Source organism: Copadichromis virginalis, linkage group LG18, assembly GCF_057382275.1.
Source record: "Copadichromis virginalis isolate Kocher_CV1m ecotype Utaka linkage group LG18, C_Virginalis_male_GT1.1, whole genome shotgun sequence".
NCBI lineage: Eukaryota > Metazoa > Chordata > Actinopteri > Cichliformes > Cichlidae > Copadichromis > Copadichromis virginalis.
The window spans coordinates 2,945,681-2,969,001 of record NC_140635.1 but is presented as its reverse complement, the minus strand read 5'-3'; the positions used below and the strand labels follow the sequence as shown (position 1 = coordinate 2,969,001).

General features: G+C 39.1%; 2 protein-coding genes across 2 annotated transcripts in view; one reads left to right on the top strand and one right to left on the bottom strand.

Annotated features, from left to right (window-relative positions):
• LOC146686914 (uncharacterized) overlaps nucleotides 1-23,321 on the bottom strand; it is a 280,227-nt gene that overhangs the window by 61,304 nt on the left and 195,602 nt on the right. The window lies entirely within an intron of this gene.
• Nucleotides 16,225-22,304, top strand: LOC146686934 (uncharacterized). Its single transcript, XM_085440107.1, has 2 exons — nucleotides 16,225-16,327; nucleotides 19,973-22,304. The coding sequence occupies exon 2, from the start codon at nucleotides 20,086-20,088 to the stop codon at nucleotides 21,748-21,750; it is 1,665 nt and encodes a 554-aa protein (XP_085296233.1). The 5' UTR covers nucleotides 16,225-16,327; nucleotides 19,973-20,085; the 3' UTR covers nucleotides 21,751-22,304.

The following is a 23,321-nucleotide window of genomic DNA, read 5'->3' as shown; positions in this document are numbered from 1 at the left end:
GTCACGGTTCGATATTTTTTCGATACAAAAAAAATGTTCATGCCTTTTTAATTTGTCATTTATTAAAATTATAAATATATATTTTAACTCAAAAGTACAGTTTTTAAATTTAACCCTAACCCTTGTGCGTGTTTTTTATTTTGACAGCGAATGCGCACCTGCGGACCACTTATGTGCAGCCCTGGTTATATAGCTCATCATATTGCAGCCACAGAAATTCTTTTGTCCATGAAACCATAAAGCTGCACTTTCTTTTTGCCTTATAGTCTGATTTGTCATAACTTTTCCGTTTTGCGGTAAGCTTTTCTTTGGCTGTCACTTCTTCACCCTGACCTGTCTTATTTGGCTCAGCAGAACTGAAATGCTTTTACACACGCACTCACATAAGCTCAGCGATTCTCTGCGCGATCAACCTCTCACATGTTTAAGCTGCGGGAGATTTCACTTGTCATGTTTGCGTAGTAAGCTAACGATTGATAAGACGATGTCAGAGGAATTGGTGCACAAATTATCATCACTCACAGATCAGTGCTGTCGCTCTCTATACACAGTTCACACGATTGCAAAGTGAAAGCAAAAAACAAGCGCAAATTCAAACGCGATTTCAATATGTCACATATTGACAGTGGCTCACCGATGCCAATGACATAATTACCCAGCTACATTTCCGAAAGAATGCAAAAGCATTGACATATATTTTTCCTTCCTACAATAGCCCGACGGGCAGGGAAGAGATAGATTTTGGTAGCCCGACTGGAAAAATCTCTAGCCCCAGGACGTCGGGCTAGCGATTTTGCCAGCCCTGTATCTGATTTAGGAATCACTCATCTTTGGAAAAGAGAGTTTATTACAGAGAAATGGCTCTTTTCAAAATAAAAGCTATACTATCCGCTTCTTCTGGGCTATATTCTCAGCAGCATATTAAACATATCAGGTCCCCATAAGGAGAATCATGTGCTAACGGCTGTCTAAATGACTCGGCTAAAGTTAGTAGCATGCTTGTTGTTTTTGTCTTTGCACTAGGATGATGTCGGCGTAAATGTGCAGTCATATTCGTTGTGTTCCCACTAGTGCTTTCAGGTTAATCTCGTTGAAATGACCTTAACGCCACAACACGGCAAATCTCCGTTAACGAGCTACCCCTGATCGCCCCGTGCATGGGGCTAGACGGCCAACACGTTAACGAGCTAACTGCGCTAACACACTAGCTCCCACCCATGTAATTGAGCATTGCATGGCACATCCAACATACTGTTTTACTTTAGTCCATGACACGCTTACCTTCAGGGTCATACGTCACATGAAAACCAAAATAATTCCAAACGCCAGATGTGAATGAGGGTGGGGGAGGTTCAATTTGCCATGTTGCAAGGAGAGCTTAACTTCTGTCTCGCTAGCTTGCCCTGCGCTCTTCCTCCTGACTATGCTGTCTGTGTTGAGCGCTCAGTGGATCTGCGCTCGACAGTGCAGCCTAGGCGGAGTAGTCGAACACAGATTCACTGAGCGCTCAACACAGACAGCATCGTCAGAAGGAAAGTTGATAAAATAAATTACAAATGTTGTATTGTTCGATACATATGCGTACCGAACCGAAAGCACTGTATCGAACGGTTCAATATCGATACGAATATCGTTGCACCCCTACTATTTTTATACAAAGCCAACTGAACCATGTGCTATATTATTTTCATAAAAAAATAATATTAGTAGATAGCAATACAAACTTTATTTCAGTCTACATTTTATTTCTAAAAAATGCACTCAGCTTGAATCGGTTAAGTAGAACATGAGCAGAGAAAAAGAAGGAAAATAAAACACATCTCTATTTTCTGTTGCCTCCATTGTAGAGGGTTACTTTGCCTCTAAACAGGAATTTGAGTAGCCTAAAATCAGCAGTAGTGGCTCAGCGTGGGGAAAAGAATCATAACTCACAATAATTTCTATTGAGAGCTCCAGTAGATTTCCTTAGTGTGCAGGCTGTGATCAGCTGACCTGCTGCTGTTTGTGGATGTACACAGCTGAATTCAACCAGATGTCAGCAGATGTTTCATGAGTTCTTTTGCCTGATTTCCATCCTTTACACTGACAGTACGCTGTTTATGCTGTTTATATTAAACACTCTAAAGTTGAAGGTGGAATTCAGCCAATGGATCTCAGCATCATCAGCTTAAAATCATATGAATCTCTGCTACAGTTGATGTAACCGAACTCTGACCATGAAACCACAGCCACTGTGCACCAGTCACACATTGTAGCAACCTAACCTGTTTATCCTGCACTAACCTGCAGAGGATTTTCATGTAACCTTTAAATAACACAGTTAGTCTGCCCCAGTTTGTTATATGAAATATATATATGTAATATGAAAAAACATAATGTAACTTGTACAGACCCAACATCTGATTTAAACACATAAGGACTTGTAAGCTTTACATGTCCAGTTTATCAAACACCACTGAGCAGTCTTTGTCTTTAAATCTAAGCTCTCTTCTTCCTCGCCTGTCATGTCTTTCTTATTTTTCTCCATCTCTGACTGAAGTGAGCTCTTTTTCTCTCCCTGTGAAATACAGGAGCTTGACCTTGAGCTGGCAACACACTGTGACACAAACGGCACACAAACAGTTTGTGTGTTTGCTGATGTTTGTTGATCTGATAGAAACGCTGCACTTCAAGTTACCTGCCACAGCGACAAGACGTCACTGCCTTTCGTCTTCAGTAGGGGTAGCTATGCAGAAGTAACTTAAGCTTGCAGTTGTTCTTGTGTTGTGCCAAAAAGATAAATTAAACAAAAACACCAGCCCACTTTAACACCCCCCACTAACAACCCAATATGGCACACAATTTGGGGTCTTTCATTTCTTTTCATGCAACATCTCCTGGTGATTAATACACATTCACAGGAACACATTCATGTGTTAATGTTTAGGCTTAAATCATCTGATCTTTGAAGGCTTGGAGTAAATCTGTCAAACCAAAATTAATGGGCCTGTTTTGAAAAAGTTAGGAGTAAATAGGGAGTAAAAGTAAAAATAACAAAAATTCTACTTAAGTATAGTAACAAAGTAACAAAAAAAAGGTAAATATATGCTATTTTTGAGACGGTATGCAAAATACCAGGGCCATCCAAATGAAACGTTTGAGCGTTTCAGAGGTGAAGCATTGAGTCTGCATGTGGTCTTTTAGGGATTTTATTGTTTTAAAAATGACCAGATTCTCTACGCTGTGTTCGACTTCCTATTCTCATCATTTGATATTGGTAAGTATTGTGATTCTGATTGATTTGGTTACTGTAAATAAAAGAGACCCAGTGCTGGGCTAGTTATTTATATAACTTATATAAGGTTTATTTTCTGATAAACCTCAGTCAAAACTCAAACACATCATATTGTAAAGGTTACATTAAACATCGGTAACTCTTAGTTATGTTCATGTATTTTCTGACATATTTGATCAAAGAAGAGAAGCAAAGAGATCAAAGAGAAGCAATTTGCATAGGAATTGCAGTTCTTGTCAGTCAGGTCAGAAATATTAAAAATCATTTTCATAATTACTAATGTAGGGTAAACTTTTTACTTTTTCCATTGTCCCAGAAAAAGCTAGTGAGTGAAAATACGACATATTTTATGCTTCCTTAAGCCTAAACTACAAAAACATCCATAATATCCAAAAGTAGTTTATTTTTTCTACAGCTGACACCAGAATATCAGTCATCAAATATAATAAACAGTAATTTGCGTTTTAGTTAGATTTGTACATTTTTATAAGCATTACTCTTAACCAGAAATGTTCAACCATTTGTCTGAATGTCAGACTGTTCCCCGCTGATCCTCCTGCACATTTCTCTTGACTGGCTGATTTCTTTAAACGACACCATTTCATGACATACGTCAGTCTTTAGTCTTTAGAGTGAAGATCACAATGACTCACGCTGATCCAAGCACAAGGAGCTATTAGTGGTGAACACAAAAATAAACCAATATCTTAAGATTTGAAATGCTCACCTACTTCAAAGTTCCAATGATCAGAGATGATGCTAATGTGCATGTGCAGGACCAAAATGAGAGTTCAGGTTTGTTGCACATGTGAGTTAGATGTCCCTCTGTTCCAACTGTGCTCAGTTCATTCTACGTATAATTATTTGTGACAGAGTAAAAGTGGCAGAACTGACAGCACAGCTAGTGTACGTGATGAACACACTACAGTCATGATGTGGTTCAGTCTAAGTCTAATGAATAAATAATTAGCTTGGCATAAAGAAGATGGAGAATCTTTTAAATACTGCACCATACATAACGTCTGTATAACAAACAAAAACAGATTTAAAAGCAAGTTGTGCTTTAAAATGTAAAATGTAAAATAAATGAATAACTTAAGATACACTTTAGCTTTAAAAAATTATTTTGATATAAAGCTCTCGTGCACATTTCTGTTTTAGATTTAGTCCTTACCTTCATCAAAACCAATGGAAACGTTCAGCAAACACTAAAACGATGCATATTTAAGTAAGAACCAAAACACCAGGTTACACAGAGCATTCACCTTTGCCCTGTGACCTTTGTGAAATGACTTAAATGATGACAGAATCTAGCAAAGATCCACAGCAGTGTGTACAGGAGAACATTAAAAAGACGGAGAGAGCATCAGCGTACTTACAGCAGGAATGTTTGAGTGTCCTAGGGAAGGCTGCAGTTTCACACACTATATCCTCTTTCATAGGGACCGCCCCCAGATCTTTAATCAGGTGGCGGGACAGAAAAATCACATGACATGCTGACTGTACAAAGAGAAAAGCAATAATATATTTAAACTTTATGAGCATTATCTGCAAACTGAAGATGCTCAGACAAAACTAAAATGTGAACTTTCTGGAAAACAACATGGTTTGGGGAGTGGATTCTCTAACTAAGAAACAAAGGTTTACATTATTGAACATTCATGCTAATCAGTTATTTCTCCACAGGTTCAATGTGCCATATGACAACTGCGAAAACAAGATTTATTTCTACGATTGTTATAAACATGACGGAGGAAAATGAAGCAGTTTCTTTCATTTTCTGTCAAAGCCGACGGTCTTCTAACGAGGGTTTTGTGGTTTTTACTCTTAAGTTCTGTTGTTGGTAAATATCTTCATTTTGTTTCTTAGTTTGCTTGTGGTTTATTTTTTTCACTTTTCCATCTTTCTGCTTCGTTTGTTCTTGAAAATGTAAACTTTTTGTAATTACAGTTCGTTTCCTGAGTTTGTTTTCCTGTCCTCTTGTTCTCTGTGTCGAGTCCACTTTTCTGTTCCTGTATTTTGTGACTTCCTGCTTCATCTTATTAGTATTTTGTCTCTTGTGCTTTCTATTCAGACTGACATCCCTTGCCTTACTTCTCAGTTAGGCTCAGCTGCCCTCCCGGATGCTTCCTCTCCAGTTTTTTCTTCGCTCACAGTTTTGTGCTCCCTTGTTGTGTTTTCTCCTAGAAAAACACAAAAAGGTCGTCCAGTCTTCCTCCCCTAACCCCAACCAGTTGCCTGAGCCTGGTTCTGCTGGAGGTTTCTTCCTGTTAAAAGGGAATTTTTCCTTCCCACTGTCACCAAAGCGCTTGCTCAAAGGGGTCATATGATTGTTTTTTTTCTCTTTTTGTTGCTTTGTTGTACGATCTTTACCTTAATATAAAGTACCCTGAGAAAACTGTTGTAGTGATTTGGTGCTGTAAAAATAAAACTGAATTTGAAATTCAAAACTACTTCTAGTATTTCAATTCCTGCTTTCAACACTGTCTTTATTTTTAATTTAAAATATTTTACGATTATTTTTATATTTTTAAAGTTGTTTTGAGTTCATTTGGCCTGCAAAACAGCCATTTATGACACTTTCAGGTTTAAGTGCAATACTGGTGGAGTGTACCTGAAACAGTGGTAAAGTCAGTCTAACATTTAGTCATTATTTGTGCAGTCTATTATACCTCGTATGTAAACTTCTCCCTGTGATTTGTTTAAATAGGCTTAGAAAGCCACAGCTTGTCAGTGAACCCTGGTTCTTAAACATGTAACACAAAACCTGTGCATGAGCAACATTAACATTACCTTTCAGCATCTTTTTACAATATTTTAATCATTTACATAGTAAATTTAATTATGATTAACAAAAGTCAGCATATCCATGGTTTTACACATAGTCTATGGACAGTGTAAGTAAGTCCTTTATATGTTTTCACGAGCTTTTACTCGTGTAACTCTCACTGCATGTAAAGCTTTTTTCCTGAGAGTGAGACACATAATCTAATAAGGAATAATAACAACTCACTGTTTGTAGGTATACATTAACTTAATATTACAATTTTATTTGTCAACAGATAACAAAGTTTGATGGCTTTTACAAAAACTTTGTATGCTGAGAACAATTTGGTCTTTTCAAGGCACCAAAGTGCATCAACAAAAACAGTGATTTTATTATTATTATGATTATTTTATTAAAGTTAGTAGTCGGTTTCTGGCCTCTGGTTTGTGTGTTTAGACCCAACATAAGTCATAAAGACAGGAGAACAGCACAACCCCCCTCAAAGCAGCAGTAAACTGTTTTGTGAAATACAATTATTTCATTATGTCACTGGAGTTTGATTGAGTAATAACATCCTTGAGCACACATTTAAACTTGCATTCATTCTTATATGTGCTTAAAATCTTGCAGCTGCTGCATCTACAGCAGTGCATATGTGGTTTTAGTTGGTTTTAACTGATGCTGCTGCCCACCTGCTGGCAGACGCTACAGCAACCTGCTGCAAATTACCCACTGACTGTGGATCAGAGTCAAACTACCCCCACTTACCATACGTAGAAAAAAAGAACTAGTGTATAACCAGCTGTGGAAACTGTTTACCCAGTGAAATAGAGAATTAGAGAATTTAGAGGAGAAACAGACAAAGGGATTCTGACTGAAAAACCAACTGTCATTTATGACTTTTTGTCTTATTTATATGTTTCAATTGAAAATTTTTGTCACATTTCAAAACAAATGAAAACAAACAAAAAAAGACCAAAGTGCTCCTCCAACAGCAGGTCCAATGTCTACTCTGATTATCAACTTGCCAATAACAAATGACTAATGACTCTCCAAGTGAGGTAATCGAGTTGAAATTCAATAGTCAGTGTAGAGTGTCACAGCCTTATCTATGCTTTGACATTTAACCATACCGTTATGTTGATTTCTCAGGGACAGCAGTAATTTACCCCCCCAAAAATTTAAATAAACATTATTTATATTTCATTATTAACTCAATTACTAACTGTTTCAATCAATATTTAGTGCAGTGGTGTTATGTACTTCTCACTGATCATGATTAATTGAGGATATATGACGTGTTTTCCATAAAACAACCCATTCCTCTGTCTCCTTCTTGCTCTGTATGCTTGTTGGTCTGCCCTAACCTTTGATTGATTGATTGATTGGTAATTTATTTCAACATGTGAACAATATACAAGTACATTTAGAAAAGAAATGAGAGAAAAAAAATATACTATACAAATTACATACAAAAAAACATTCTGATTAATTTACATGTTGAAAGGGAGTGGGAAGAAGTATACACTTATTTAATCCCACCACCTTCAGTCTGAGTGTTGTCTAACCATGATAGCAATCACCTTGTCAGCATGTAAGGTACTCTGTTTTTCTTCACTCATCTTCCCCTTTGTTAACGATGTCCCAGTGGAGGTTATGGGAGAGAGTTTTTGTGTGGCTAAAAAGGAGGAATTAGTTTCTGGAAATGCTGGAAACCTGCATCCGTTGGAGGTGATTCCAAGAGTGTTTCAGTGTATCTTTAGTGTATTTTAGTGTACAGAGTATTTTACAATGTTAAGAGGTAGCTAGTTAACTATGACAAGGAATTGTTTTTGATGAAGGTCATGAGAAAAAACCTTGTAACTAATGATAATGGTGAATGTTTGAAGACAAACAGCTGAGTTAATTCCTGGTGACCAGGGGTCCGTTCTTCGTACCGCGCTAAGTAAGTTAGCTGGATTAGATTGTTGACGATTTCGCGTGATCCTGGATCGTTCGGTTCCCCGAAGCTCATCCGGGACTTGCTGTCATAGCAACAGAGCCGTAAGCGTAAACCTGCTCGGGAGCAGGTTTACTTTATGTAAACAGGATTAGATTGCGGCCACGCAGGTATGTCCGCTTCATTTATACGAAAGCAACAGCGATATTTTACCACTGTTTCACCATAAATAAATAACATCAATGTAACTAAAGATAATGCAGCACTTGATCCTTTTATTGATGTCACACAGATACATACAGGTCATTTCCTAAAAAAGGGAAATGTACTATTAACATTCTATTACATGTATGTGATTATTACAGATGTAATTCATATTTCAGAGTAGTAATTGTAAATTACTTCGTGTAATCAAGATGAGAGACCACGGCTATAAAAGCGAAGGTGGATTTGGGAAGCCTGTCGCAGCCATGTCCTGTCCGTATACGCGAGCCACCCATTGCGGAAGGTGCAAGATTGATAAGGAGAGTCCTCAGAATTCAGCGTATATTGCGGGATAGACAGGATCCTTTAGCTCAGCGCGACAGTGTGCTCATTGAGAGATATCGATTTTCCCGTGAGGGTATTATTTACATAACCAACTTGTTGACGAGGGGGTGCAGGACCACCACCTGTCTTTTTTTGCTCTGCCCTTTTCTTGGTTGCTGTTATGAACAAACTAACAGAGTATTACAGGCCAGTATTACCTTGCCAAGAGACGAAAAGCAATCTAAGAGATAAATATTACCATTCTGTAGAATACTCCTGTATTCCACTTTTACTTGTTCCCATGTTCTTGTGGGTCCTGTTGTGGCTCTAATGTGAAAGGGGATATAATATAACATATTATAATATAATATAATGCCATATGATATTGGACAATATAGTGTCATATGATAGATCTACCCTACCGCCTACTGGTGTTGGCCAGAGGGGCCGATGGCGCGATATGGCAGTCTGGCTACAACCGTAGCTGCCTCCACCAGTGTGTGAATGTGGGAGTGAATGAATAGTGGTATCGTACAGCGCTTTGGGTGCCTTGGAAAGCGCTATATGAACCCAATCCATTATTATTAGTATTATTATTAAATTACCTACGAGTTTGATTTGTCAGCAACTTTCTGCCAGCCCTCTCTCCTTGCTTTTGCAGCCTTTGCAGTGTTCTCTTGCGTTTTAATTAAACTCTGAAACTCCTGAAATCCCTCACTCATGAGTTCTTGCTCTGCTGCCGGAAAATACCGAGTGCGCCCCTTCGACATTTTCGCCGACCAATCAGCGGGTTGCCGATCAATGTTTCTACTATCGATGCGTAGCCCCTTTTACGACACCCAGTGATGCCACATTACTGCGTCCAGCTGTAGTAATCGTCAACAGCAGGTGTGTTCGGGGAACCGGATTAGCGAGCTCACGGTTAGCGCGATGGTTTGATCTTGGATGTGTCATTTGATCTTGGATGTAGTAAGCGACGTACGAAGAACAGGCCCCAGGCCTGGTACTTCATTAAGACATTAAGCAAGTCATCCTAGAGTCTGCAACGTCTTCTGGCCTAATTTCTGCGTCTTGCCTGGAATTTGGGCAAAAAAAACCCTGAATAATAAATTTTAACAGTGATAATAGTATAACTAATGTAATTCTTTTTTTGCTTAGATTTTTTTGTCAGTCAGTTGGTTAAACTGAATTGTTTTCATCACTGTTATAAATAAAAATGCCCAGATTCTTAAAATGTTGTGTTTCAGAGACAAGAATTTGTTGCCATGGAAATATGTTCTTTAACTGTTACCCTACTAGTGTTTTTGTCAATAATCTCTAATAACAATGAAATACATTTAAAAATTGAGCTCTACTCTTACTTGTTGTATATCGGTAAAGAGACTTACTCGATTTGAAATATTATTAAAAATGTGTATAAATCATTTTCATGAACTTTTGTTCATTTAATGTGTTTCTAAATTTGTGTAAATCTAAAAAAAATCTTTTAAAAAATTGTTTGTGGGATGAACTGGATGCTTTAGCTTTACCTTCCCCCACTGATGATGTGTTGTTGCACTTGTAATGCTGCTGGTGTATGTGCTTGGCTTTGGGAGTCAATGGTGTGAAGCTACAATCTGCAGGATTATGACTGAATGCTTCTAAGTCAGAATCCTGGGTAGACGCAGTGATACCGTAGTGCTGTGGATCTTCGGTTGGTCTTGGATCGTCGGCCGGCTGGTAAAGGAGAACCATTTGTGACTGGGCTGGGGGATGGCCAAATGATGGTTGCCCCTGTCCAATCGCACACTGATGTTTGTGGAGAATCTGGTGCTAAATTACTTGTAAATGACCTTTTGTAAGTTATTGTATGCCATGCCTTTTAATAATATTGCTAAATGATGATCCTCTAAATTTGTGACACGCCATTTCCTCTCCAGATTACGAGTCATCTGCTTTAGGGTACGTGTTTGAGAATTATATCACGGAGTCAGGTACTTCTGATTTGAGACCTTAGTTTTCACCGGAGCTACAGTATCCAGAGTCGTACGTAGTGAGGAGGTAAAATTATTAACAAGATAATCGACCTCTGTTGGCGCAGCTTTCAGATAGCTGCTCTGCTCTATGTTGGTACAGGGCATTGAAGATGATAACAGTGGGTGGATTATATTCTTAAACTTAGTTACAGCGCTTTCAGAAAGACATCTACTGTGATAAACGTCTACTCTCCACTGCTGGGGAGCTAAGCTGGTGAATCCCTAAAGACACAGTGAGTGAATACAGTGACTATATTTAACAGAGAGTGTGCTTTGCATAAAGCAAGTGAACATTACACTCTGAAATAAGACATTATATATAAAGTTCTTAATTAGATTGGCTACTCAGATAAGTGCCACAAAAAACCCCCACTGTATTTTAACAGGAACAGGAAGTGATACTCTGCCACAGAGAGAGCCACCATCAAGTGAGCGCACCACCCACAGCCAGGAGGACAAATGCTTCTTCGAATGCTGGATCTCTCATTGTCTTCGTCTTTCTTATCCTTGGGAGGAGTTCAGTCCTGATTCAGACAACTTATTAGAAAAGAGCTGGTCCAGAAACTTTTGGATGAACTTACCTTGTTTTATATTTTCATTCATGGTTTTTTTTCCTATTTCTCTTTTCTTACTTTCTTGTTGTTACAAAAAAATAAATAAATCACTAAATTGTAAAACCTGGTCTGTTCATACTTCTCAGTTTGCTCTCCCTGTATCATATGTGTGCATCAGATCTGTATCACATAAGTGTGCATGAGGGGATGTGGCAGTGGGATGGTGTTGTTTCCTTTTTTAAATCTTTTGGTTTGTCTTCCATGTAATAACTACTGTCCTAATTGGGAAGAATGAGAACAGAGCAAAAAAATTTAAATAGTAATAGTAGTAGTATTAATAATTATACAAAGTGAGTTGCACATACTGATAATATTGGGGTGTTGGTGTTCTTGTTGTTGTTTAGCAGACAAATGATTGTATCAAACAAAAGGGGCAAAGAAAAGAAACCCTCATAAACACTAATATTGCTGTCAACCCCCCCAAGTACACAAACGTACAACACACTGACCACAAAGAATTCCTTTTCTGGAAACGTTGAATCTCTAGAAAACCTGGAAGCATGAAATCACCTCCCTTGTTGGACCTTGTACATAAGAGACTCTTGAACTGTGAATAACTAGAAGATTTTATAAATAGCACAACTCACCTTCACTGTAAATAAAATCACTTTACTTGCACAACTGAGTTTCTACGTCTGAATCTGGTCGACACGTGACAATATTTTTGTAACACTGATTTAGAAAAGAAAGTATTTAATAGATGCGAGCTTGTCTCTCAATTATCAAATCGATTACTCTGGAGAAAATACGAAGTCTCCAGAGACATTATGGCACAAAGTAACCACAGACTGGCTGTCGATTCAGCCAGGATCACGACATCTGTCCTTCCAGACTAATTTGAATGAATTAGAGAATTTCGTGATTCTCTGTACCGATTTGGGCATGACGAGCTTGAACGCTGACTTGACGCGTGTCACAGAAGTTCCTGCCAATCTAGTGTGTTTCAAATTTGAAGATTTTGAATTGTAAATGTACAAATGTTAAATATACATTTTAAAAATTATCTTATTGACAAAATTATTATTTTAAATTAATAAGTAAAAAAAGGAACTCTAAACTCTATGTACCTCTAAATGTGATTACTTTTTTCTTTGTCTTTCTTTTTTCTCCAAGTATAAAAATCAGTTGCAATTCAGTCATCGCTGAAGAGTCTGCACAAAGTGAGTCTTTTAACTCATATGTTTCACTTTTTCTTTTTTTTCCCTTTTCTTCCCCAGCACAAACAAAGATAGAAATGTGTTCTGAAAACTTCCCTGAAAACTTCAGGTTCTCTCGACAGCTGCTTTTAAATATGACCTGTAACATTTTGTGATTTGACAAAATGTGTCAAATTACACATTTTGTCAATCATGACAACTTGAAAAAAGTTCCAAAGTTCTCCTCCAACAATTGTCTACTCTGCACTCTCTATAGCTACTGTTATCACTAGCTTGCCAATAACTGATAACTTGGTTTGGCAATAGTTAAACATGTGACAGTGAACCTCTTTCAGGTTTCGATGTAGTGCTGCTGAAGTGTACCCAAACAACACGTTTTTCACGCTGCATGAAATGTGCACACTACACACTGTGTGCACACTGCATAAAAGCCCAAAAGGAGCCACAGAGTAAAGCAGACTTGCTCTCCCTTACTGGTCAGAGGCATACTAAGTGGTAAGTTGACAAATAAACTGAGGGGTTATTTTACTGTTTATCTGTTATTGAGTTGTATAAACTGAAAAAGGGGCTATTTATATAGTAAGGGGTGCCTGAGCACCACGTGCCAGTGGAGGTTAAGATCAACACAAGGTTTATGTAAAGTTTGTATTGTTTGGATAGGTTTTCTTTTAACATTGCATGCTACAGTAATTACAAGCTTTATAACTTATAAGATTTTTGTTACAATTTAATGTAATAAATATTTTATTTTCACTCCATTTTGTGTTCTGTAATCTTGTGATAATCAAAACTAAAAGGAATCCTAATGATAAATGAATCTGATGGGTTTTTCAGACAGGACAGAGTTAGACTGAAAGGTGACAACTGATGATGTTAGCTTATGACATAATGCACTAGCATGAAGTTAAGTTTGGTTAGAAATGTACTACCCACGTAAAAGTTTAAACATTAAATATTCAAAATGAAAACAATGCCAGTGCTGCTTGTTTCTGTACACTTTTAATCTTACAGAGGCAGGAACTTCACTGATCTGCATGTGGAAAATCTGCTTATAAAATTATTACATTCAGAGGTTTCAGGTTAAATTACAATACAAATGACTATGTACCATGTGCTGCCAGGCACGTTTTAAACAGACATTACAAGACACTCGTGGTTAGGGATGGGTACCGGTGTCCGGTGCCATGATGGCACCGGTTCTGACATAAACGGTAGTAACCAGACCGAAAAGCAGCGCACGTTTCGGTGCTTTATTTCGGTGCTTTTTTTTCCTGAGCTGTGATACACTTCTAGCCAATCATTTTAGTTTCCGAGAATAGTTAGCGGGGCCAGGTACGTACGTTCTTTTAGAGCAGAGCTACAGATTAAAAATGCCCAAGGCGAAGCGGTCAAAAGTCTGGCTGTACTTCACAGCAAAAGATGCAAACTCAGCAGCAACAAGTGCTTTAAGCTGATACTGTGATACTGTCAAAGGAGGTAACACATCAAATCCGATGAAACACCTGGCGACGCATAGCGTTTTTTTTAAAAGCCCAGAAATGCGCCGTATTTGATAGCTTGCTGCGAGACCTCACACCGAGCGCATCTACTGCGGGTGTGGTGCCTGTTATGCAACATCCCCAAAAACCTGAAGAGGAGAGTCCTGGCCCCTAGCCCTGCCAGTGTAGCAGAAATGATGAGGATGAGGATGCAGCAGCAGCCGTTCTTCTCTGCGTGAGTAGCTCAATGTTGTTCGTGTGTAATTTACGTTGAGTAGGCTAACCACGTTATTACATTAATGCAGGTAAGGTGAACTAGCAAACATCATCATAGCTACATGCGGCTGTCCTCTTGTTTGATGGCAGATACTCCCTTCACCCTGGACAAAAAGGCTAAAATGACCAAAGAAAAAGTGGAAAACAGTTAAACATGAGAGGTTTAGGACAAAGTTTGTGTTTTTTCCATTGTTTAAGCTTCCAGCCAAGAGTGATACTATATATGCCCCATAGCTGCAGAAAAGGCTAACATTGTTATCTTTTTACAAAAAAAACTGCTGAACATGAGAAGTTTTTGGACCAATTTTGTGTTCTCCATTCTTTAAGCACCAGTTTGAGCACCGTTTAAGCACCGGCACCGTTTCAAAAGTACCGATTTGGCACCGGTATCGGATAAAACCTAAACGATACCCATCCCTACTCGTGGTTATAAGTGGATACTTTAGTTCTATTGCAGCATATTCATGTTTACATATTTTCCTTTCCACATATAAATACACACACACACACACACACACACACTCCTCATGCCTATGGTACGACAACTTTTCTCCATACCCCTGGTACACTGCGTGGAAGCACTTTGCCACCCACACACACACACACACGCGCACACACACACACACACACACACATGCACACACATGCACACACACACACACACACACACACACACACATGCACACACACACACGCGCACACACATATACATATGCAGATCAAAATAAAGATCTAATTGATAATAATGATACAATCAATAATAATCATCATCATCATCATAGTGTCACCAATAACAATAACATTAATGGGGACATGAAATGCTACACATATAAAGGCCAGTGACAGAATCAATAACTCAGAGGAAAATAAGGACATTAAAAGTAAAAATCAGTCTAAGGGGATCACTTACATGCTGCTCCTGGCTGAAACAATAAGTTTTATGCTAAGAAAGAAACGATAGACTGTCCACTTTTACTTTCATGTCTCTTTAGTAGTGATGTGCGGATCGATATTGAAATATCGATTCTTCCGATACTAGTAATTTATGTTCTAGAATCGATTCTCATATTAAAATATCGATATTTTAGTACTTTGGGGTAAATTTGTAATTTTTCATTTACAGGAACGCAGTGGAAAGAAACTATAACATTCGGATCATCTAAATTGGAAGGAACTACTTCCTCTTCCATCATTTATAGTCGTGTGCGAAATACGGCTGTATAATTGTGTCGCAGCCCCTGCTGGCGTGCGCACTCACAACAATGGCTGAGCGTAAACGGAGTCACATGTGGACGTAAAATACATTGAAATCAGTGGTATCACACATCACTACTCTTTAGCAGTAAGTAGGTATGCGCCGTTTGGCTAGCTGCACTCAAACAGGAAAATCCAGCTGTTAATAGTAATGTTTGTTTGGAGAGCACTTTAAAAATAAGAACAGTGTGGACGAGAGCCTGTTTGAGTCAGGTGACCGGTGGTTCACTGGACAGAAAATGATTTTTCCTCCTTTGGCCGAGGAGCTGCACAATTAGCCAATGCAATCAGTCTAATCTGACTCCTGCAAATCGGTGCCTGCTACACGGGCTGCCTTGACAGAAAGACATGACCACCATCGACCCAGCAGACTCTAATTTGTTTGAGAGGATTTGAGTAGGATGCCTAAGGTCTGTCAGTCTCCTGGCTTGGAGAGCTCATTGTACATTGGACTTAACAGCATATCTACTTTAATAGAGGAACTCTTTTATTACTCCAGTTTCCTGAGACCTCTGTTTTGAGCAGCACTGATGTTAAAGAGGAACTACAAGCCAGGGACCTGGCTCGCTCCTTTGCCTCCTTTGAAGTCAGCAAGAGTCTGCTCCTGAAGTTTGTGTTTCTAAGCTGGCCGCTGTATTTTTTGTTAATGAGCCACTTTACAAGAATGTGTCTTTGATTCCTCGTTGGTGCGTCCCATTCAGAGACTGTAACTCTGCCCTCGGCCTCACCAGAGACTGGGCTGGGCTCAAACTTCTGTCCAACTAGATCTCTATGTTGGGTCTAGCACATGGTGCTAATTATCATTGCAATAAAGCTGTTTTAAAAAAACTGTCTTTTTGAGTAAATAGAGATGACACAGCCTTTACCAACCAGTAGCTCTGGTAATACCTGATATTGCATTTTTTCTGATAGGCCACACCTGCTCCAGCCTCACCTTCAACTTGTCATCACAGCCAAGTACATATGCCATTCAAGGACCCCAGGAAGCAATATCACAACTGAGCTGGTTTTATCGTCACAGCCAGGTAACAATAGTGTTATTTTTTCTATAATGTCAGATTTTTTTTTAAAGATCCTAAGTACAAAAATGGTAGCTCCCAAAACCACTGTAAAAATAATATATAGTAACATCTTTTTTCTTCACTTTAACCAACTCGGTCTTTTAAAACTACTTCAATCTGAAACACAAATAAGAGTCTGACTCAGGTGGAGCAGAGGCTGCAGCACCCTGCAGATTTAAATTGTCTATGAGCATTGCTACATAAAACTGCAGTTCCACATAAGCCACTGCATACAGGTTTGTCATGGCCACAGTTGCTGTAGGATTTCATCCATGGGCAGCAGTGCACAGTTGTTGGCATGGTGTGTAGGTCCCAGAATCAAACCTCTGGCTGGTGGGACATAGGAGAGCGTTGCAGTCTTTGTAGGAGACCAAAATATGGAGATGGAGAAGTCCATCCTGTAACTGCTTCAACCAGCTCCTCCCCACTCTCAGCTTCAGATGAGTTCGACTCCAGCTGGTCTGTTTCTACCTCTGAGGCCTCCTCTGTGTGTCTTCACACTCAGCCTCCTGTGTGCTGTAAAGTCTTGCCATCTCCATAGTGACTGCTCCTCTACTACTGCGCATATTTCTACCCATGGCTGCAGTACAGCTGCATAGCTGAATGAGAACAAAAATTTTGTTTTGGTTCTTGCAACAGAGATATGTTAGAAGCTCTGAAAGGTTAGTCATCTTTTTTGTTATTAAATTAGTTACTGAATTAGTTTACAAAACAGTGGGGGTGTCCAAATTCATAGCCTGCATCCTCCTGAGGACCCAGCCTTCGTGGTCTATGTGGGCCGGGTCCTCCGAAGTGAGCTGCTGTGAAATTGAACAGTCTAGCCTTCAGTTTTGCATCACCAGCTGTCTCGGAGGAGTTTAATAAAATCAGCCATCTGCTCCTTGCTATGTAAAATATAACAGGGCACTGGCGTAAATGTTTTATCGTCTCACACTTCTGTTTAATCAGTTTTCTGTTTGACGTTTATTCAGCTGTAATCTCAGCCAAAGCGATTTACCTACGAACAAATAAAACACTGAAAAAAGCCAAACAATAACATTTTTAAGTTATCTAAGTGACCTATATGTCATGTTTAACCTGAGTAGAGAAAGACCGCAGAGATCTGAAAACGATGTGCCGGGAGTTCGCAGTTATACCCCCGGCTAGCTATCGAGCTGGTGGGTAACTATGGGCTCAAATTGTGGTCATAAATATTTTGTACTTGTAAATCAGGATTTGTATGTGTAAAAAGAATTTGTGTGTGGACCAAAAAATACGTGTGAAACTCTGCACTCAAGTGCCAAGTTACAAGTACGAATTTTGACCCTATTTTTCTTCCTTTCAGCTGATTGGTCAATGTCATGTCAATCACTAATTTAACAGATGGGTTTGGCTGTTGGAGGGGCGCTTTTTGAACTGCAGGCAGTGTTGCCAACTTAGCGACTTTGTCACTATATTTAGCGAGTTTTCAGACCCCCTTAGCGACTTTTTCTAAAAAGCGACCAGCAACAAATCTGGCGACTTTTTCTGGTGTTATTGGAGACTTATTTATGACGACTTTTTGACGTGAAAGCGCGTGTTGCTCTTACTCTCAACAAGCAGCGGTGCTGCCGTGGGCACCTCACCCGTGCTAAAGTGCTCACGGGCGGAGGACAGTCCTCCTCCAGCTGCAGGAGACGTTCACACCTGTGCGTCCAAACTGCAAATGAATCGTGCATGAGCGAAGCCGCTGCTCCTGCTCTGACTGTAACACAGTCAGTTCTTCTTTCACTGTTATGCTGTTTTGTGGATCACAAGGTTTAAAACTACTTATAAACACACACACACAAAGTAACTCCACCAGAGCGCCTATTTCGGATCACTTTTGCCGTTCGAAGCCCGGATAAAGGAGCAGGGTTGGAATTGTGACATTAAAAAACAATAATTGCTAAAAGAAATTTAATTTGTGGTTCTAAATAAACTCTAAATGTATTTAGGACGTTTTTTGCTCACTTTGTCTCTTCCACGATGTTATTTCTCTCTCCAACAACGTAGGTTACAATTACATTAGCATGACCAATTATGCAAATTAGGTGATGACGTCATTTAGCGACTTCTAGCGACTTTTAGGACAGCCAATAGCGATTTTCCTTACTGAGGAGTTGGCAACACTGACTGCAGGTCCTTGAAGAGTATGTATGTAAATATCCGATAGCAGTTAGGTCCCCTAACTTTCAGTAGCTGTTGAAAGGATAAAGTTGTGGTATATCAGTGGTTAGAAATACCATTATTACTTTAGGATTAGTTTAACACAAAGTCAGGGCTGACCCGGGACCATTGCTGTGAGTCACAGTGTGCAGCATAAAGGTCCTTTCACATCGGGTGCAGCATGTGCTGCTAATGCTAACTGCTAACTCAAAGCCAAGGATCCAGGATTTGTTGCGCTGGCTGCTGAGCTCTGTGGGTTTTTGCAGCAGCTCTACCTGTACTAGATTCACCTGCTCCTTGTCGTTTCCATCTCTGACTTTATGTCCTCTACAAGAGTTTCTGTTTTTTTATCTTCAAATGTTCAATAAAAACATGTATCGCTAATTCATAACAAAGAAAGCTTTGTAACTATCCCCACTAGTGAAGACTGTGTCATTTCCACAACACTGCCCCCCCAGGTCTGCAGCGCTGTTGAAAAGGCTCTGGAGGTCCCTGTATTAAACACGTAGACCTGTGACACAAAAATCACCAAACTCGGACGACCACAGACTGTTTTCCTTCCTGGTGATGAAGGAAAACGCTGGGCTGGCATGTAAAAGGGCATTTATTCCCTTCAAGGACCTGAAGCTCCATAAAGCACCCCTCCAATAGCCAAACCCATCTGTTCTCTGATTGGATTGTTAAATTTGTGATTGACATGACATTGGCCAATCAGATGAAAGGAAGAAAAATAGGGTCAAAATTCATACTTGAAACTTGAAACTTGAGTGCAGAGTTTCACACGTATTTTTTTGCTAAGTCCACACACAAATTTTTTACACACACAAATCCTGATTTACAAGTACAAAATATTTATGACCACAATTTGAGCCCATAGGTAACAGACGTCTCCGAAAACGTCGGAGCACTTTTGCAAACATGTGATATCTTGATAAACCGAGCAAATATTTGAATTTTACACAGTTACATTCTCACCTGAAAATATCCTAAAAGTGTATTTTGTGACCCAGAAAGAGTAATAAGAGTAATATTAAAACTAAGTAGCTACCGCCATTGTTGGAAACTGGAATTGGCTGGGCTGCGCTATGAATTCTGGGACATGGTGGGCCACGAAGGATACACCCGACCCATCCTTCAAATCTGGGGAAAAGTAGGACGCATTTGGAGGAGTCTACAAATTTGGACAGCTTTTGTGTAGTTTAGCCATTTTAAGCTAATTTAAGGATCTAAGGCGACAATTCTACATAAAAAAAAAATAGATCGTTTTTTTCTTCGACATCTCCATGAGTACAGCGATAGAGCAGAATGCCATTCCCTCAATATCGATATAATGTCTTCCCTCACTTAAGATACACAGTCATTGTTAAGCACAGATCATTCCTATTTAAACTTGATGACTCTAATTCTGTGTATTTATATTTTGTACTTTTCATATTTCTTCAGATTTGGGCCTGAACAACACCTCCAGAGCAGAAGATATTGATGCTGACTGCACAGAGCGAGAAAGATCAACGTCTTCACAGTAACTTTAGTAATTAATATAAAACAAAACGAGAATGTTCAGACGCTTTAAGGGAGAAAAAAGCCCCATAAAGCTTTCAGATGCTGTTAAAAAGATCAGCAAACTGCTGGAATCACATTCAGGACATCTCCCGGTTTATGTCATTCCCCTAAAAAATTATAAATTCAATGTCGATGGATGCAAGAGTTTTAGTTTTGGAGAAGAGTCCAGTAAACCTAATCGCACCATAATGGTTCTTGGAGCAACCGGTGCTGGGAAGACAACTCTCATCAACGGGATGATCAATTACATTTTAGGTGTTAAATGGGAGGATCAATATCGCTTTAACTTAGTGAATGAAACTCAGTCAACATCACAAGCTCACAGTCAGACCTCTGAAGTCGCTGTGTACAAAGTCAACCACCAGCAGGGATTTCAAATCCCGTTCTCTCTGACCATTGTGGACACTCCAGGCTTTGGCGATACAAGAGGCATAGAAAGAGACAGAGAGATCGTAGAGCAGCTACGTAATCTCTTCACTTCCTCACATGGTGTCAGTGAAATCGATGCTGTGTGTTTTGTAGCTCAGGCTGCTTTAGCACGACTCACACCAACACAAAAATATGTGTTTGATTCAGTGCTCTCAATCTTTGGCAAAGATGTGGCAGAAAACATCAGCATTGTGGTGACATTTGCAGACGGTCAGCGACCTCCAGTTCTCGAGGCGATCAATGCTGCAGGAGTCCCATGTCCTAAAACAAAAGACGGGCTGCCGGTTCACTTCAAATTCAATAACTCAGCGCTGTTTGCAAATAACAAATCAGCTGAAGGAGACAGAATGAGTGATGACGATGATGAAGGAGACTTTGATCAGATGTTTTGGGAGATGGGGACAAAAAGCATGAAGAGGTTTTTTGCTGCTCTGAATAAAATAGAAACCAAAAGCTTGACACTGACAAAGGAGGTCCTCAGAGAAAGAAAGCAGCTCGAGATTTCAGTTGAGAATCTGCAGGAGCAGGTGAAACTTGGGTTAGCCAAGCTTGAGGAGATAAAAGAGACGAGGGAAAAACTTAAAGAATATGAAGCAGAGATCGGCAGAAATGAGAACTTTGAATTTGAAGTTACTGTCAAAAAGCCTGTTCAGGAGGACATTTCTGGCTCTGGAAACTACATCACCAACTGTCAGCAGTGTCATGTCACCTGCCACTACCCTTGTGCCTATGCAAATGATGCAGATAAAAGGAGCTGTTCAGCAATGGGGCCAGATGGATATTGTACTCAATGTCCAGGAAAATGTATTTGGAATGTACACTTTAACCAGAAGTACAAATGGGGCTATGAAGATGTTAAAGAGAAAAGAACAATAAAGGAGCTGGAAGAAAAGTATCGGGAAGCCACAGGAGAGAAGATGACTGTTCAGAAAGTGATTGATAAACTGAATGCTGAGTATAAAAGTTTGCAGGCTGACGTAGTGAAACTGATGGAGAGATCTTCCAAGTGTCTGAACAGACTTAAAGAGATAGCACTGAAGGCAAACCCTCTGTCCACTCCAGAGTACATCGACATGCTTATTGAAGGAGAGAAATCTGAGGGCAAAGAAGGCTGGAAGCAACGAGTTCAGTCTCTGATGTCCATGAAGGAAAAAGCAGAGACAATGGCTAAAATAGAGCAAGGCAAGAAACTCCTACGTCATCAAGAATCACTTGATGTTAATGCTTAGCAAGTCAACAAGGCAACTCGTCCACAGTCAGAGAACGACTTCACCACAGTTCAGTTTGAACTTGTTTTGCAATGTAAGTGCGTGCTTCACCACTTGGCTGTACTACTGCAAGTAATTTAAGATGTAAACACAGCACAATGACAAAAATGAGTTTTTATTTTCTGGTTGAATTTGTTCTGCTCTTCTCCACAGTCTGCTTGACACACGCTACTCTCAGCTTTGGGTTTATTTCAATATCATTTCTTAATCTGTTTTGTTTACATTGAACTAAATTGTAATAATTAATTTTCTAACCTTAACTCTTCAAATTAAATTTGGGATAAAAAAAAGATAAATATAGTGCAAAGTCACATTTGTGCAAATGTGAATGTTACTAATATATAAAATCATTTTATGAGCTTCATTATGTTTTTTTTCCATGATAGCATTCACGTCTGTTGTGGTGAATGATGGATGCATCAATAAATGTCAAACTATAACTACGTTTGTATTGTTGTGATGTTTGTGTTGTTAGCTAAGACATCTGTCCTCCGTCCACCCACATTAAAAATTCACTCCTTCACCTACTGGGTCTTCACCTAATCACTGCTGAAAGTTATGATTGTCATTTTACAGCAAATCAAATGTTAAGAAATTAGAAAAAGCCCAAATGAATCAAACTTGTGCACCAAATTATTTTTGTTCAAAGTCATACAGAAAAGTCAGAATGCTGTCTAAGGAAGTTTTTCCTGAAACACTACTTCTGCATTTCGGCTTAGTTCTTTAAAAGGTCATGTTACTCATATGAGATTGTATTTACCTCATTTACCTCACCTGGTAAGTACTAGATGAAGTCATAGATCAACATGAAACCAACTCCATATCCAAGTCATTACGTTTTGGTCCATTGAATATAAACTTGAATTATTTTCCTCTTGGTTTTACTGCGGCTACTGTAAGTGCATTGATGTGAGCAGTATTTATGAAACAATTTAGAAACAGTAATTGTACAGATCTTGTGCTGTGTGCTGTTCTTGGGCCTATGGAAAACATCATTTAGTGTATACATTCTGGAATAAATGAGTTTACTCCAGTTTTATTTGGCATTATATTTGTCTAAATTTCACATGTGATTGTTGGTCATGAAGACCCTTTGTGTTCATCTGAAGCTCATGTAGGCATCAGGCGCAATTCTCCTGCAGCAGCTCTTCTTTCACTTTCAGCTTTGCTGTGAATGAGGGTGCGGAGGACTTCTGAGAATTCATACTTGTTTACACGGTCGCTGTCCTGTTCACTTCCACCATACGTTCTTCTTCCTGTACCCAGGGCAAAAAAACACACAAACACACACACAAAGAGAGAGAGGAGAAAACAAAGAAAAAAATCTGTCAAATTTTATTTTTCAAAATGTACTAAAATGGAAGACTAATGCATAACAACATGTAAATTAAAATAATTCATTTTTAACTTTCAACATCTTTCATTATTATTAGTTTAGTTTGAAAACTACTTTATGTCATCTACAGCTAACTTCCTTTATATTTTGCTGCAGCACGGCTAAGCCTGTATGTGGGTGGGGGAGGGCCGTGCGC

Coding starts and splice junctions, on each gene's coding strand:
- LOC146686934 (XM_085440107.1), top strand. CDS start 20,086: ATGTTCAGACGCTTTAAGGGAGAAAAAAGCCCCATAAAGCTTTCAGAT.